We start from the raw sequence: 17238 nt of genomic DNA on the forward strand, positions 1-17238 counted from the left end.
ATGAAAATAAACCCTATCTCAACAAATCTTTTGGATTCCTCTAAGCGTCCTACTTTATGGTCAGTGACAGGTGCCTCTTAGAGGGCCACTAAAAAAGTTAGAACAAGTTAGAATGACATGGATAGGACACCCATGTCATAAAATGCATTTTCCTTGAAGAAAAAAAATAAAGTATAACTATTCAGGGTGCAAGACTCATTTTGGCAAGACTGATTTTACATGGTTGCCTGAAAAGTGGTTGCTATTTCAAGGAGATAGCTTTCTTTTTGTAACTTCCTATTGGCTGGAAGAAAGTGATGGAGACGGATGTGCATACTTTTCCCAGCAACCCCTGCTTCCTTCTCTGCTTGCCACGAGCAGATGCGAGAGAGAAAAGTAGAGTGGAGGACTGCTTTAAATTGTGTCACAAAGTGAAAATATTGCTGAAATTATACTGTCTGGGGGGGGGGGGGGGGGGGATGCATCTTGTGATATGCATGTTCTATTATTCAGTCTTCTGCTGTAGAGAGTAGATAATCCACTCCAAAATAATTCAAAATCTTGCAATTGGAGAAAAAATTGTAGAAGTTATCATGCAAATCAATTGCCCAATGGTTGGGGATACTGGTAATCCATGAAACCTTTTACTTTTGTGGGTTGTGAAAGTTTAATATAAAAGAAATGAAAATCAACACTAATTAATTTCGAAATATTGAGTCTGAATAGTTACAGTGCTGTCTCCACTATGCTCCGTTTCACTTTAAGTTAAAGCATAGTGAACGGTATGGGCCATCCCAGCTGATCCAGCGCCGGAAGAGTATCACATGACTTTCCAGTTGTGTGGAACGGGAGGCAGAGCTCAAAGTCGCATCAGACTTGACGCTAAATTGACTGGGATGGCTCGTAGTGTATGCTGCGCTTCAACTGAAGGTGAAACGGAGTATAGCTGCTAAATTTGGCTTTGGAGTTCCGTGAGGCATATATATTACAGGCTACATTTCTGGTAACCGACATGTTGTCAACAAGTGCTGTGCTCAACAGTTACTAAGGTGTCAACTTGGGTATTAAGGCAACTTGGGACAAACATTTTATCTTCAATATACCCATTAATTAGCTAAATGTGTCTAGCCTTTGTTGGTTATAAGTGCTAATTATTTTGGGAATTAAAATCAATGTTTGTCCTTTAAGATCATCAGAAGTTCTTTATTTCTCTGTCACGTAAGAAAGATTTTTTTTCCCTCACAAAGTTTACTTCACAATTAGGCTAAATGTCTTTTTTAGTGACTTCTCTGCTCAGAAAATTCTTGTGCAAGAACATTGGAGTGACAAACATCTGAAAGTTAAACATTTTGATTGGCTGAAAAAAGTTTTAAAAAAAAGTGGAGCTTTTTATAAAAGCTATTACCTCGAAATAAAACTGGGATAGATCGACATGATTGAAAGCAGATTACAGAAAAGAGTATTCACGTTTTCTCAAGTGAAGTGAATAACTTCTTAGAGCGGTTCAGCAGCAGTGCTATTTGATCAACGACTTTCACACAGGCGAAGGTGGGGTGAAATCGCTGAGAGAGCTAGTCTGCGACTAATTTGCCCGAGACGAGGAAAGATAGAAACGAAGCTAGCACACTGCGGCTATGTATATGTGCTTGTCCGTTTTTAGCTGTCCTTGTTGTGGGTAAATTGATTTTTTTATAATGTAGCTCATGTAGAAAAGTAGTGGTCAATTGGCAATATATTGGGTGTCTCAAATAGTGGCCAGTCTCTTTAAATCGACCACAAAATTCGGTTTCTTAACCTGTCGCGCTAGGATTTTGTGCACCGTTGCCCACAGGTGGTGTATTTTTTTCTATAAGAATTGCAAAGAGCGAACTAACTGAGGAAAAAATAAAGAAAGAAAAAGGCTTAACTGCTATGGAAATGCAGCGAAGCCAACGGTCTTCAAAAATAGGGCGCCCTATTGTTTGAAGACTGGTGCCTTCGCTGAATTTCCAAAGGAGTTAACCCTTTTTCTTTCTTTACTTTTTCCTCAGGTAAGTTCGCTCTTTGCAATTTTTATAATAAAAAAATGCACCGCCTGTGGGCAACGCTGCAAAATCTCCTAGCGCAATAGGTTAAGAAACCAAATTTCGCGGTTGATTTAAGGAGCCTGGCTGCTACTTGAGACACCAAGTTAATGTTACACGAATGTTGAGGACAAAACATACCACAAATGTTTGCTGTGTGGTCATTGGAAATATATAAACAATGTTAATAAATTATGTTCCACTAATGTTGAGGGCATAACATACCACAAATGTTGAGGGCATAACATAGCACAAATGTTGAGGGCATAACATAGCACAAATGTTTACTACGATGTTACGGGAATGTTTTCAGATAACGTTCCAGCAACATGACATTTCGCGGACATTAGCCACGTATACACAACGTTGGCGGACCACATGCCAGTAACATTGTGGCAACATTCGGTGCTACTAGGGAGCGTCCCATCATGCACAATTCACGGGTGTAAACTAGCCAATGTCAGCGTCTGTCCACGGGCACTAATAGGCTCTGTTATACTTAGGGTTCGGAGTTCTCGGTTTAAACCGATAAAAGTACGCCGAATCCATTTTCGCTAATTCGGTTTTAACAAAAAAAGGTCAGTTTTAGGCTAGGCATTTTCGATTTAAACCGATAAAAACCAATAAAAGTACGTCGAATTCATTTTCTAAAATGTAGTTCTAACCGGAAAGGTCACTTTGACTTCTAGTCGTGCCGCAGAGCCGTGGCGAAAAAGTGGGACGACAGTGTCTATCGAAACGTGTCCGAATGTATGGGATTCACGAATGGCATCGCAGCGTTTTGGTTTAATGCGCGCATCATCGATCGGAACGCGAAGTCCGAAATGCCCCCATGTACGAGCGTGTTTTCAAACTCGTTGTAAGGACGACTGACTTGATGCAAGCTCTGCATGTCGTGTTGTGCTTCAAAACGTCGCACCGTGTCTCTTTTGGCGGTCACATTTGGTTGATTGGCCGATTTTGGCTCAGGCCGCGCTTCATCTCCTCAGCGTGCCAGTGTCCAGTGTTAGCGTTGAGAGGGCACTCTCGAAGCTCGGGGTATTTTGAACAGGAAAGAGTGCGGATCAACGAGGAGAACCTACATGTGTGTGTACTATAATAAGATCACGTAATCCTGATGTACAAAAGGTGAAGTTCTATGGTTTTTCGGCATAGGCTTCGTATCTGACTTGTTTGTACTTCTGTGTTTTTGTTTTCCTTGTTTCTTTTACATTGCACACATTTGCCAAATAAAGAGTCCATTTATTCTTCGATGTATCTGCACCGTTATTCTTTGAGTGATCACAAATATCAGAGTTAGAAGGATCATCTGATCCGGCGTCCGTTGGTGTTTATTTTATATTCACCGAAAAAAGCCGATAAACTTTTGTGGGCATAAATATACGCCGAAAAAAAAAACGAAAATTGATTTTTAAAATAAACACCGAAAGAGTACGCCGAATTTTGAAAAAATAGAAACCGAAAACGCGGAACCCTATACTCAACAAGCTTGAGTATCACCTTAGAGCGGTAAACCGGAACCCACAAACTGCGGAAATTGCACCCCCCCCCCCCCCTTTCCCGCTGACACCATTTTGCCCGTTTGCCACATTAGTGAACACATGACGTAAAGTAGGCTGCGCTTGTAGGTGGTCCAGATCACGATCAGCCGATGGGCCCTCTGGGGCTGTATTTCAGTCATACTCGAATGGATCAGTTACTCTGGCAGACCATGTCACGTGACAAGACAGGTAGAGCAACTGGAAGCGGGTGGGGTTTCGAGCGCCAAGGTACAGAATCTTTACCCCAGAGTGAGATCTAGTAAATTTTGAAACACGGCCGTGCTGACCGTGATCTGGCGCACCTCTGGTTGCAGCCATCCTAACGGCACGTGATCACTAGCCTGGCGAACGGGCAAGGTGGCGGCAACCGGAAAAAAAGAAGGGGGGGGGGGGGGGGGGCGTCATTTTTGGCCGCTGGTTTACCACCTCACTCCCAGTGAGAGGCCCCTCCACTTCCTTGAGAAAGGAGGGACCCCTCAATAGTCCGATCTCACCAGCCAGTTCCCTCGATGCGCAATGCATCGAGGGAACCTTGGTCTTTCTGCAGGTGCGACAACTACGCTGGAGCCCTGCGCGTGCAGAGCACGAGACGGCACGAGCCCTCGCATGCACGGCCGTCTGCCTCCTGTGAACTAAAGTTATGGCGGCGTCACGCATGTGTCGAACCACGTTTTCTATACTCTGTTTCATACTTAGTGTGCAACGTTGTCAAAGCTACTGGCGCGCTTGATCTCGTTGATCGTTTGCACGCGTTTTCGCGCAAACAAAACCAAAGATGAAGGTACGCGCTCGCGCCAGTAGATTTGGCAGCGTTGCACGCTAAGTATGAAACAGAGTATAGTACACTGTAACTACGTGTCGAACGCTTGGCGAGATCGGTCTACTGGAGTGAGGTAAGTTTACCCAAGCTCGTTGGTTATACTCCGACGCTCAGCGCAACGTAGCGCAGAACGCGCGCCTTTTACTGGCCGGCGATTAGGAACTCGACATTTGCTACCAATCAGTATCTGCGTGCGCTGCACTACGCCGCGTTTGCTACGCTCGACGCCAGAGGGTTCGAAAGAACGCTACACGCCGCACAACGGAAACGCGATCTAAAAATATTCGACTTTGCTCGCCAGAGGCGCTGCTCAAAACCTGAGAGCTACAGTTTATGTCTACAACCGCGTCCCTAACAAAAAGGGGGGGAAAAAAAGTTTTATTTTACAGTTTTTGCTTTCTGCCAAAGTCAAACAAATGTTGGTGCTTTGAAAGCACGGCATATGTCCAGCTTTCTAAGAACCGACCTAAAAGTGTAAAAAGGTGGCCGAAGGTAGTGCATTCTGTGCATAAAATTTCCAAAAAGTTAACCGGAGTAAAGAGCAAAAAATAAAAGAGGAGCGTGACTTAGCGCCTACGACGGCCGTGTCCAGCCGACATAAAGAGGCAAATAAAAGTGAGGGCGCAACTATGGGCGCATACACCATTGTTTCTGAGTCGCATCCGGCCCGCATTTTCTCGGTCCAGTGATTGATTTATAAATTTTAATAATAGAACAGTGAATGAAGACAATACTAACCAGAAAACTTATTTGTTCAACTATTTCTTCCATGTAAATAGCTGCCGCTCTTTCGTTTACAGATGGCGGCGTAGATAGGGAAATCGAGCACTAATGTTTTGATCTTTACTGAAGTAAACTAATTCTTCGAAATTTTGACATACAAACTGCATCGTCTTCCGCAAAACCTCTGCAAAATCTTAACTCACTACGAAAAAAAAAAAATGTTTAAAGGGTTAATTATTTTTTTGAACCACGCGTGGTCGATGCAAAGAGCCAAATGAGTTTGACCCACCCTGGATAAATGTAAAAGATCAGTGTGGATTGCTCAAATACTGCAATTTAGCACGAAGGGGAGGTTAGATGGTTGCATTTCTTTATAAAAATAAAAGTCATTGATGTCTTTTCCCGTGGCGATAAGAAAACAACAAAAAAATAAAACCATGAACACATTTTTGACATCGCTCTCGCGTCCTTTCGTACAATAAAAGCTCGTATCAAGAATGTCTTTCAAAGGCTATTTATAACTTTAAAAAAATCATTGCAATTTGCACCGACACCTTCAAAATTGCAATTTTTTATACTCCATCTCACTAATACCGTGCAGTACAGCCAAAGCTACAGGGGGGAGAGCGTATGCCAACCTGCCCAAGAGGACGAAAAGGAAGAACAGGAGAGAGCTAGGGGCTGGGATTCCCCGTTCCCTCCTCTTCAAAAGGTCGGGATACACTCTCCCCTCTGTAGCTTTGGCTGTACTGCACGGTTTCTGTGAGACGGAGTATAGGTACCGAAACTAACCCTTTTTGTTTTTAACTCCCACAGTTTACTCTTCCCCACATAGTGAACAGAACAGCGCACAAAAAGACAAGCACAGAGAGAAGGTTCCTTCTCTCTGTCCTTGTCTTTTTGTGCGCTATTCTGTTCACTATGTCATCGTAACCAGGGCTTAAAGAGGCCCTGCAATCATATTTAAGCGTCTACGTTTTTTGCGGTTTCCACGTCTCTTGGGGTTCGGGCAAGCCAGCGGGCACGGAGAGAGTAACTAAATATCAGTGCGTCATATTTTAACCGGACAACGCGGAAACCTCCTCCACCGACGAGGGCGACCCGCGGTACCGAAAACGCGCAAATTGTGACGTCTTTGGTCCTGGGCTTACTACTGGTCAGAGCCGCTAAAAGCTTCTTTTTAGTCGAAATACAAAATACAAGTGGCGCGCACCGTTTCAGTTATTTATAAAAGTAGTTTTTTTGTTCAGTATTTTAGATAAGAAAAGTAACAAATGCAGTTTATAAAGTATGGAAACAAGAAATGACCCGTCGACATACCCGCCACCAAGCGGTGGCACAAACAAGAAATTAGTAATGGGATCAGGCGCCGACACGGAAAGGTCCCGGATGTACGCGGCGGCGCTGCGGTCGTATGGGCAGGAGGATTCGACCGGCTCCGAGCGTTCCGAAGGCCTTCGGCGAGAAGCTTTGTCTTGCGGTTTGTCCGTTTGGCGGTATGGCAGCGCGAAGTGGCTCCCATTCTGAACTGATATTTACCCCGTGTTTGCTGTCGTTTGAGGCCAATGAAGTGTCATGCCGAATGTGTTTAATCGTGCAGCAAATGCAATGAGAGCCACTCTGGCTACCCGCTGTATACAGCCTATCTAAAACACGCTTTAGTGGCGCCCTCTCGCGCCGTCAACACAGAGTGCGGCAGCCGTGAGCGCTCGCTTAGCTCACTATCCCTCCTCTCGTTCACGGCCACTCTCAAGCAACCAAGGACGTCATGAGGGAGGTTATTTTTTGCTTGTTTTGTAATTCTAATTTGCCTATAACTTTTAAAATAAAGCGAATTTCGAGAAAAGTTTCACTAAGTTACTACTTCAGTGCGCTCAGGTTCGGTGCAAATTAAAAACCAGTAAAAAAAGTCCTCGCAGGACCCCTTTAAAGTCTGGGGGGTCTCAGGGGGTCGCGGACCTCCCACCGATTTCAAAGGATGGTTTGAGACCTTCCTCTACAGCCCTAGCATTAGTGAAATCAAAATATCTTACAACAAAATAGGTTGTTTTCAGGGGATGTGATATTTGGGGACTAGCGATTTCAGGGTTGCAGGTACACTGGGTAGAGTCAGCAGTGGGGTTTACTTTATGTGCATCTAATAAATCTCGTCAGAACCCCACTCCCCGCCCTTTTCTTGTAGGGAGCCCCATCAACTTACAGAAGACTAAAGCACTGATCGTATCAACTCGCCTAACTTACAACGCTTCTGCTCTTCCCCACATGTTCTTCATTTCAAATAACTATTGAGGAAATGGCAAATGAAGGTAGTGCCAAAATCAACCTTCAACCACTACCCTAAAGTGCAGCTTGTGCTCTCTAGGCAACTGGTGGCTGCTGAAAACATCTAAACGGTCTGGGAATTGATCCTGGGACCTCTACAGGGCTAGCGGAGCGCTCTACCAACTGTGCTAACCAGGAGCTAGCCGCCAGTAGAGCAAACGGGCGTCAACAGTTGCCACCAGTCTCGATCGACCCAAAGAATGGGCAAGGTCCGACTAACGATTATACATGATGATCTCCACCGATGGCTAGCTTCTGGTTAGCTCAGTTGGTAAAATGCTCAGCTAGTCTTTGAGGTCCACGAAAAAAGGCACCAAGTTGTTCCAGAGCTTCATTGTCGGCCGGTCCAAAAGGTTCTCCAGTGGCAAATAAGAAAGAAAAACAGCCTTTTGGTGACGAAGTCAATCTCCTTCAGCTCGATTACAAGCATGCTGCAGTGTGGGCTTGCACAGACGGCCTCCTCCAGAAAAAGAGACCCGTGTTTGCGTGTATCCCAGGTCTAGAGCCAGACTTTATTTACAGCGTTCCGCAACACAAAGCCACTACCATCAAAACATGCACGCAAACTCGGCGTGCTGCAGATTCCACAACAAAAAGTAGGCGCCGATACGGGTGGCTCCCACGAGCCACCGGTGGTGACAGTTTCGTGTCCTTATGCTTACGAAGACGTGCATGCATAAAGTGGAAAAAGAAAACTATGAAAACCGCTGATTTCAGATTTCTGGGTGACTCAAAATGAAAAAAAAAACAAAAAGGGTAAAAAAAAGATATGAAGCAGGACGAAGAAATGCGGTATAAAGTGATGGCCCCGCGCGATAGGAAGCAACGCATCGAGACGCTATGCTTCGATTCACTTCGCGATGAATCGCGGCAGACGCTACGAGCCATCCTAGCGAATCCAGCGCTGCGAACAAAGTCACGCGACCTGAGTGTCTCGCTGTGCTGTGCCCCCCTCGGATGTCACATGACACTCGAACGGCATCGGACTGGCTGGGTTGGCTCGCAGCATCTGCCGCGGTCCATTGCGAGCTGGAACGAATGGTACCTACGACTACGTCGTGGGCCCGAAGAATGGTGTGTCCACTCGCGTGTTTCTTTAAAAAGGGGGCTTGGATGACGAGCTGACGCTTTGTACACATGGGATGCCGGCGTTCAAGAGATGGCCCGACGACGCAGTTACACTTCGATGACCGTGGGAAGAGGGAAGAAGAGGTCACAGACGCCAAACAAAAATTGTTACGCATAAATACACACTTCCGTTTTTCGGCCGTCCGCCGATCCGACATGGCGGGCGAGTCGTGCGAACGGATTAGAAAAAGAGGGCGGGTCCACTTAATCGTCTCGCATCTTCGAAGTGTTCCGACGTGCGGCGTCTGCGAGAAAGGCGGAAAAAAAGAGAGGTGAGAAACGTACATGCGAAACGGACCTTTCACAGGGATGGCTGGTTGACACATTTGCGTTTAAGTGTGCTCAAGTGCTTTGCGTTTCCACGCTTGCAACGCGAAAACGTGCCGACGCCGTCTGTCGGGTAACCCTGGAACCCTTCCGACTGAAGGGTTTTGCAGCACTCGTGAGAACAAATCTACGCACTATCTACGACAAGTTGTAGGCGCTTACACTTAGGGTGGAGAACGAAAATCATAATGATTTAAATCAAACTGGTTTCACTAGGATCTATATGAAACCCTTCCCACAAAAATTATCCCTAAAGTACTTATTATTTACCCTTTATCTACAATCCGACACTTTCTATATGCGTTTGTTTTGTATCTAAACCAAAGAATCATTAAACAAGAAAGATTTATATCGGGCTGAAGACAAACAAAAGCCCTTCTGAGCGAATCAAAGCACCGAGCTCTCTTTTTACCTTCGATTTCCTTTGTTAGTTACGTAAGTCCTATTGCAAGACACTCAAAAAAGAATGCAAAAAAAAAAAAAGAGAAGCAAATAAAGCTTTTTGACAAACTAAACGAATCAAACCGCTTCTTTTTTAAAAAAAAATATAATTGGGATTACATAAAAAAATCATTTTTTTTTTCATTTAAACCATACATTAGAAGTTTAAATGTACAGTAATTTTTTCTTCCGCACTGTTTTCAGTGACTGGATGGATTGATCGATCAATCTACCACGTTTAAGATACATCTAAAAATGAAGAGTCACTTTTTAATCTAGCTACAGTGATTTAAATCAAATTAATCTGATTTACCGTAAAATTCCGATCAAGTGCTCCCACCCAAGCAAGAGCCCCCCCCCCCCCAACGTCATGCTAATTTCACATTTCTGTGCCGTTCCAGGAAAGCGCCCCCCTCCCCGCTCCGCACCTGTATCACGCACCGCGCCCAGGCAACACTGGCCTGCGAAATTCAGTCCAAGAATCCAATCCAATCCTACTTTGCAGCCCGATCAGCCTGGTCGCCACGTGCCATTGTCGCTTTGTTTTGGGGCTGTCAGGTTGGCTCTGCATTCTTACACAGTGGCAAAGAAAATCAATGTCGTCTAATGGCATTGTGAAAACGGGAAAGACATACACCAACGTTTCGACACATCAAGCTCGAGCCCATACGGGAGTGGGACAAGAATTTTCACAATTTTCTACAGCTAAACTACGGGAAGGCCAAACTCCGACGAACGCTAAGTAACGGCACACCGGTGTTCAGTGAATACGTGGGCGACGCGCTCTTTGAATACCTGGAGAGCGAAAGAAGTGCAGAATGAGCCATTAGCAACTGGCTCCTTTCTGAAGAGGCTGTCAAAATAGCCAACGGGATGCAGTTGGGAAACATCGCAGAATGCTGCAAACTTTTTCTAGCGACCGACTCACGAGTCTCTTGGTGGTTTTGAAAGTCGTTAACATAGCAGTGACGAATCTTTTGCCTAGTAAAGTCCATGTTCTCAGAGATAAATAAAGTATTATAAATCCATGTGCACTGCGGTTTTTCTTCAGGCAAAAATATTTTGTCGTCGCCATCTTGAATTTTAGTGCCGTTCCAGGATAGCGCCCCCCTCATTTTGCAGGTAATTTTGACTTGCATGTGGGGGGGGGGGGGGGGGGGGGGTGTTGCGCCTGCTCGGAATTTTACTGTATGTCAAATTAGTCCAATTTATATAAAAATTCACCCAATTTAAATCAAATCATTTTGATTCAAATCAAACTTTATTTAAATAGAATAAACCTGACTTCATTAACTTTAAAAAAATGTGACTTTTTAAATTTCTGTTCACGACAATGTCAGCATTATTTCAAACTCATCATAATAAGATGTTGGATAAAAAAAAATCTGTATATATATACACATATGCATATTGGGTGTGTTCCAGGGCGACCTGATAGACGGCGCCAGTGTATTCTCGTCGCAAATGTTACAAGAAAATGCGACATACTTGAGCACACTACAAACACCGGGTTTGTTGAATAAAGCGAATCTTGAACGGGGCTCCACAGAATTCAAAAGTGTGCGCGGGTCATGGAGAGCCCATGCGAACTGTACAACTGTCGAAACGGCCGAGGGTTGCTTACGTTTTTCCTCTCAGGCTTTGCCGTCTTTCTCTGTTGTGGACGTGTCCATCTTTTTGTCATCCTTGTCTGAAAGCAACATCCAAAGCCCACTTTGTACTTGTTCCACAGAAAAGGTGCACATCCTATAACAACTTGCCCCCATCTAAGAAATAGGCCTGGGCAAACTTATGCACTTAAAAAAATAAACTAGCAGAAATATCTGAGCCAAAAAAAAAATGTCAGAATTTCCTCGTCGCACGAAAGGCAACGGGCCACCCTGCAGACCTTTTAGTAAAATCACATACCTAACCAACAAGCGAACAACCAAAAGATGTAATGGTGGTACGGTACTGCCATTAATGGGGGACACTGGCTAGAGATTTAACTTCTGAACTACTCAAATCACCGGAATAAAATTTGCAGGGGAGATTTAACATGAGATATAGGTGTATTGTGCAAACTTTGAGCTCTCTAGGACAATTTTACATCCCTGCATAAGATGTGTCACACTTGGTTAAGAAATCTATGATATGCAAATGAAGATATTAAGCATCATTTTGACTGCTTGAATATAAAGCGGGGGGGGGGTATTGGACTTTGGGCTATCAAGTTTTGTAATTCAAATGTAAATATTTTAGGAAGAGTTATTACCTCAAAATATCAGATGCATATCTGTCCTATGTCAATTTATGAAAGCATAGAGTCCCGTGTAAATTTCAGTTCAGAAACATCTTGACTGTGGTATCAGAATACTTCTACGTTTGAACAAAATATTCCTTCGTATGAAATTTGTCTATTTCGTTATATAAGCTCTAAATTAAGCAACAGGTGGTTCCCCACTACCGGGTGATTCAAGGAGACGGCAGGCTCCTTAAATCGACCGGAAAATTCGGTTTCTTAACCTATCGCGCTACGACTTTGTGCAGCGTTGCCCACAGATGGTGCATTTTTTTTTGTAAAATTTGCAAAGAGCGAACTTACCTGAGGAAAAAGCAAAGAAAGAAAAAGGCTTAGCTCCTATGGCAACGCAGCGACGCCTCTGGTCTGCAAACAACACGGCGTCGTTTCGCACGGGAGACAAGAGATGGCGCAAGCGGTCGCGATGCCAACTGCCGCTTATAAACGAGCAGACGACGCCGAGAGCCGGCGTATTTAGCAGACAAGGAACTGCAGTTCCTTGTTACCGCGCCTGTTTTTGTTTCTGCGACTGTCGCCGCCCGCAGAACGCGCTCCGCTTTTGAGTCGAAAAGATTGTCTGCTAAAGACGCTGGCTTTCAGTGCCGTATGCTCGTTCGTTGGCGGCGTTCGTTGTGCCATCTCTTGTGTCCCGTGCAAAACGGCGCCGTGTTGTTTGAAGACCGGTGGCATTGCTGCATTTCCAAAGGAGCTAAGAGCTAAGCCTTTTTCTTTCTTTACTTTTTTCTTCAGGTAAGTTCTCTTTGCAAATTTTACAAAAAAATGCAGCATCTGTGGGCAACGCTGCACTAAGTTGTAGCGCGATAGGTTAGGAAACCGAATTTTCCGGACAATTTAAAGAGCCTGCCGTCTCTTTGAATCACCCAGTAATGTCACATTCGTCTGGGGCGCACCGCGCTGCGCAGCACCGACGGACGCGTCACGTTCGCCTGGTCGTGTCGGTGCGGCTGCACTACGTTTGCCTGGGATTTCATGCGGTGCGCGGCACCGGTGCGTTGCTGCACCAGCTGCACCGTCGGAAGGAGACTATGCAGGTCCGCGCACTGCGACCTTGAGTTAACGCTCTCCGCTTCCTTCCGCACCTCCTTTCTCTCTCTCACCTCGTCGTCTGTCTTCCCGGTCTTCCTTCCTCGTCTCGCGAAACATGGCGGCCCGCAGCTCGAGAGAATGTGATGTCGGCGCTGCTATCTTCTTTCCCTCAAGCCCCCTGCTCTGGCTACGATTCCAGCAGTGACGACGGGCGTCGGTTTTTCCCTTTTTGGGAAGTGTGTGTGCGTGTGGTGCTGCGTTGCGTCGGCCGCCGAGCAACCAGTCCACCACGCCGGGCACGTGAAGCTTTCGTCGTTCGTCGGATTCAAGACATTGGTGAGTCTTCGGACTTTGTTTGAACTTTTCCCTGGACTTTGGGTCCACAGTGGGGACTTTCCTTTTCGGAACTTTCGTCTTCTTTGCACCGGCGAACTTGTTTCACGGCTGCAGCTTGTGTCGCGAGCAGGGAGTTGTTTCGCATTGTGTCGGGAATTGAGTGCTGTCTTGTTTTTTTCGTGGCCCCGCTGCCCGAATGTTCATGAGTGTGTGTTGGAGTAACGCGTGCTCGCATTTCGTTCTAATGGTTTTGTCGTGTTGTCGCCCCACTTTTGCGGATATTTTTTACCGTCCACCCGTTCATGTTTTTCCCTTGCAGTGACCGCACCGAGCGCGTCGCACGGCAAGACGCTTCGCGTTCGCCTGGTAGTGCGTCATGTGGTGCACCTACACAGTGGCATGGCCTGGGCGGCGACATTCTCTCGGTGCCGTGTGCGCCCCAGACGAATGTGACATAAGTTTAGAACGAGAACCTGAATTGGTGTATGAATATACACCGATTTGATTTCCTCGCTAAATTTAGCGGAAAAATTACACTTTCTATTTTATTTTTCGGGACATTTTCTTGTAAACTTGTAGCAATAACGAAATCGCAAACTAAAAAATAAAAGGGAATAAAAATGCAGCGGCCAACAGGGAGTTTGGAACATGGTTCGTCACGAGCAGATTTGTGCGCTACTCATTACAAGTAATTACTTGCAATCGATTGCCTTTAGGAGTAATTTTGGTATCATTTCATTACATTTATTAGGAAGTGATTGCGAGCGTAGTTCAATTACTTTTTAAAGTGCCATGATTCCTTGTAACCGTTGCCATTTCTCCCTCCCCTCGGCACCGTTTGCTTCTAAAGTCTTCTGGGTGATTTCAGATAAGATCGACCAAACGGTGGCTGGTCGACATTTTTAAATTAACTGATGTCTTTATATGCTATTGTCTTGAGTCTGGTATAAACAAATCCACACTTAGTTTTGGCCAGAAAAATTATTTGGGGACAGGAAAAATCTTAAGGCATGAAGAGGTGGGCAGTTGCATTAAAGTGCACTAATGGAGGAGGCATGTTTGAGAGTGAATAACTAAAACATTAACATTATGAGAATACCAATACTTTTTAGATGCAAACTATGGGTACAGCGTGCTTGTAATATAAGGTAATAATGTTTATTTAAATTTTATTTATTTTTCTACAAATCGCCAAACATGCCTGCTCGAACGACAAAAGGTAAAATTTGGAGGACTGTATCTCATGAAATAATTGAATCATTATGATATAATTTGGAGGTAGTATTCTACTTATATATGGATATTATAAAAAAATAAATAAATAAGGTGTCTGAGTGAGACGATAGTTGGGATATATTTAAGAAAACATGGGAAAAAAATCAAACAACAAAAAATTCCGATGTGAATAAAAACATCACCACCACCTTCGATTTTGTTTAAATTTGGGTACCCTTTCATACTCTATCTCTGCATTCATTTCTATTAAAATCATGTTGCATTATTTTATTGAGAAAAAAACAACTCCCCAAAGTAGGGTCCTTTTTCAAAGCCTACACGTAGCAGTGCCCTATATGAGAAGTGACTCCGAGTTCCAGTTTCAGGAAACTAACACATCTTTCATTTATTTTTATTCAGATGAGTTCATTGACACCTAGAGCAATCATTCACACAGTAAAAGTGAGGAGAAACTATATACAGCATTTTACATAGAGCGTACAAAGGGGTATCAAATTAAAGACTAGTGATTCGAGAAAAGATGATGCAGTGTGAAGTTTTACTCTCCGGTATAATTTATATTTAAAATAAAAGAAACAACTTTATTTCCATGCACAATAATAAAGATAGAATACTAAAATTGTTAAGGTTACTTATGTATTTCCGGGGACAAACCATTTCAGGTAAGGGTGCCACCCTGCCGGACTGTGAGAGCTTCGATACTCTCGGTGTACGGATGGATCGTGCAAGCCGAGATATTTTATCCTGCTTGAGGATAATGTTTCGCGATTCTCATATGGTGATCAGATAAAGTTTATAAGCTATCACCAAGTAAAATAGTAGGTTAAATACCCCACGAAGAAAACTGTGATAAATAAGATGTCCCTGCATTCAAAATGAGCAGTCCTTGGGGCATCAAATTCAGCACTTTACACCAAGGCTTTCCTCGATGTACCCATTTATTAAAGTTTCTTCTAATTGGATCCGACTGTCCGTGCTACATATATGTCAAAGGTTCCTTCTGTTGATTACACGGCCGCCGCGCGTGCCAAGACTGAATGCCATGGAAGTTGCGCACCGTCAGCCACTCTTTTTTTTTTTTTCACGATACCAAACTTTATTTTTGTCCAGATACTCAAGGTGCACGCCTTTCAGTTTCACGGATAGAACGCTCACCATTGTCCTGGCCGTCTGAATGGTGTTTATTGAACTTCCTCTCTGGTTGTTCAGCGTGGCCTGGTGCTTCACGAGTCCGCCAACTCCGTCACATGCATTTTCACATGTCCAGATGCAGAAAATAACCATTGGGATTGTGGGCAATCGTTCTGCGCAAACTGGTGAAGCTGGTAGCGATTCTTGAAATGACTGGCGGCCCCGTCACTTACGTACGTCACGTGCGAGTATACCGCAACATTGCCTTCAACCCATTCTTTCACTTTTTCCAGAGCCAAGCATGTGAGAGCGACGTCGTCACGCAGGTCCTCACTGATGATAGCAACGCTGTTTGTAGATTTTCTTGTTGTCACTACACATGTAAATATCGTAACTTTTTTTTCTTCAGTGGAACGCTTTAACTTTGTCAGGAAGCACAATGGTCCAGTTTTCAGCAAAATCAAAATAAAAGACAAAGCTCCCGCATTGCATGCAGCTGCTTTTCATCGCAGAATAGCTGTATCTGGTGTATGTCAGGTATGGTTGCGAAATATCCAACTATCAATCGTTATTTGAACGACTTCGGGCTCCCATGTTGTAAGCACAATCTCTTCATCCTCTGGGATATGAAGTTCCTCGAGTGTAAGATTTTGGGCAGTGATCACAGTCTCCTTAAAGACAAAGACTTGTTGGTGGGTCGCACAGAAATGCTGAGTTCATTGCACCAGTGTTGAATGTTGAGCCTGTAACGTTCTCTACAGCGGCAATACAAAGGTAACAATTGGCGCAGCGCACACAAACGCACACTTCCTGGTGTCGAATACATTTGACCCATCTAGGGAGCAAGGAATAAAATTTTGTTAGCCCAATGCTCGAACCAGTATGCTTGTCTTTAAATACAGAAAAGGCCTCTCGGATTAAGCGTGTCAGGAAGCGCTTTGGCACAAATGTTTTCTCCCCGTTGAGCATGACAGAGATCACATCCTTTTGGTTGGGACATTGGTGCGAACATTGTAGCTCGTTTTTCGTGAAGTACTCTAGGGCAGCAGACAGGTTCTCATGGCTCACCTTGCACCTCGTGTAAGGATCCGTCTCATACCACACGCCATGCTTTTCCTTACCTAAAACGTAAACACTGTCGTCACGTTAACCTTTCCTAGGTTAACATGGCAACAGTGCTTACACTCTATTGTATTTAGGCGGGGCTCGAGTATTTGGGGGTTCTGCTCTCTGTCGGTGTGCCTCTTTGTGCCTGATATTATTGCCCTCGAAGCCAGCGAGTCTAATGATGACAGGCACGACTGCTCAGTGAACTGGCATCCACGGCCATATTTTGCTGGTTGAAGCGAACCCCCTCATCCTTGACAGTGAGCGGGGAAATGCGGAAAAAAGATTATATCGGCCGTTTTGCCAGAACTAGCGATGAGTGTCGCCTGCCACTTCCGTCAACGATTGTGCCATAATCGTGATCTTCGCGAGGAAATGATTGTTGCTAGCCACAGAACACTATCACGCAGAAAGGGAATGCTTGAATATGTTTTTCTAGATATAAGTTAGGGATATATATATAAGAGAGAGAGAGATAGAGGGTAAAAGAGAGGAGCATATAGTGTCGTAGGAAAATAAAGTAAACAAAGTTCCCAATGGCTGATGGCTGCAGGATCTTTTCTCAGATCACTAGTCCGTGATATGAGAGCTCTTTGTACACAGTAGTTTCTCCTCAATTTTAATGTCTGAATGATTTCTATAGTTATCAATGGCCTCATCTGAATAAAAATTTATAAAATATGTGTGTTAGTTTCATGAAACTAGAGCTCAGAGTCACTTCTGGTATAGGGCACTGCTAAGTGTAGGCTTTGAAAA

General features: G+C 44.4%; 1 protein-coding gene across 1 annotated transcript in view; it reads right to left on the reverse strand.

Moving 5' to 3' along the window:
• Nucleotides 1-7927: 7927 nt before the first annotated feature.
• LOC8031957 (histone deacetylase 1) overlaps nucleotides 7928-17238 on the reverse strand; it is a 43078-nt gene continuing 33767 nt past the window's right edge. The window contains exons 12-13 of the mRNA XM_029989057.4: nucleotides 10969-11034; nucleotides 7928-8821 (exon numbers count right to left, since the gene is read on the reverse strand). Of these exons, the coding sequence (XP_029844917.2) occupies nucleotides 10979-11034 (56 nt within the window). The 3' untranslated portion in view covers nucleotides 7928-8821; nucleotides 10969-10978. The remainder of the gene's footprint in view (nucleotides 8822-10968; nucleotides 11035-17238) is intronic.

This window comes from Ixodes scapularis, unplaced genomic scaffold (genome assembly GCF_016920785.2).
Source record: "Ixodes scapularis isolate PalLabHiFi unplaced genomic scaffold, ASM1692078v2 PGA_scaffold8__174_contigs__length_109621045, whole genome shotgun sequence".
Classification (NCBI taxonomy): Eukaryota; Metazoa; Arthropoda; class Arachnida; order Ixodida; family Ixodidae; genus Ixodes; species Ixodes scapularis.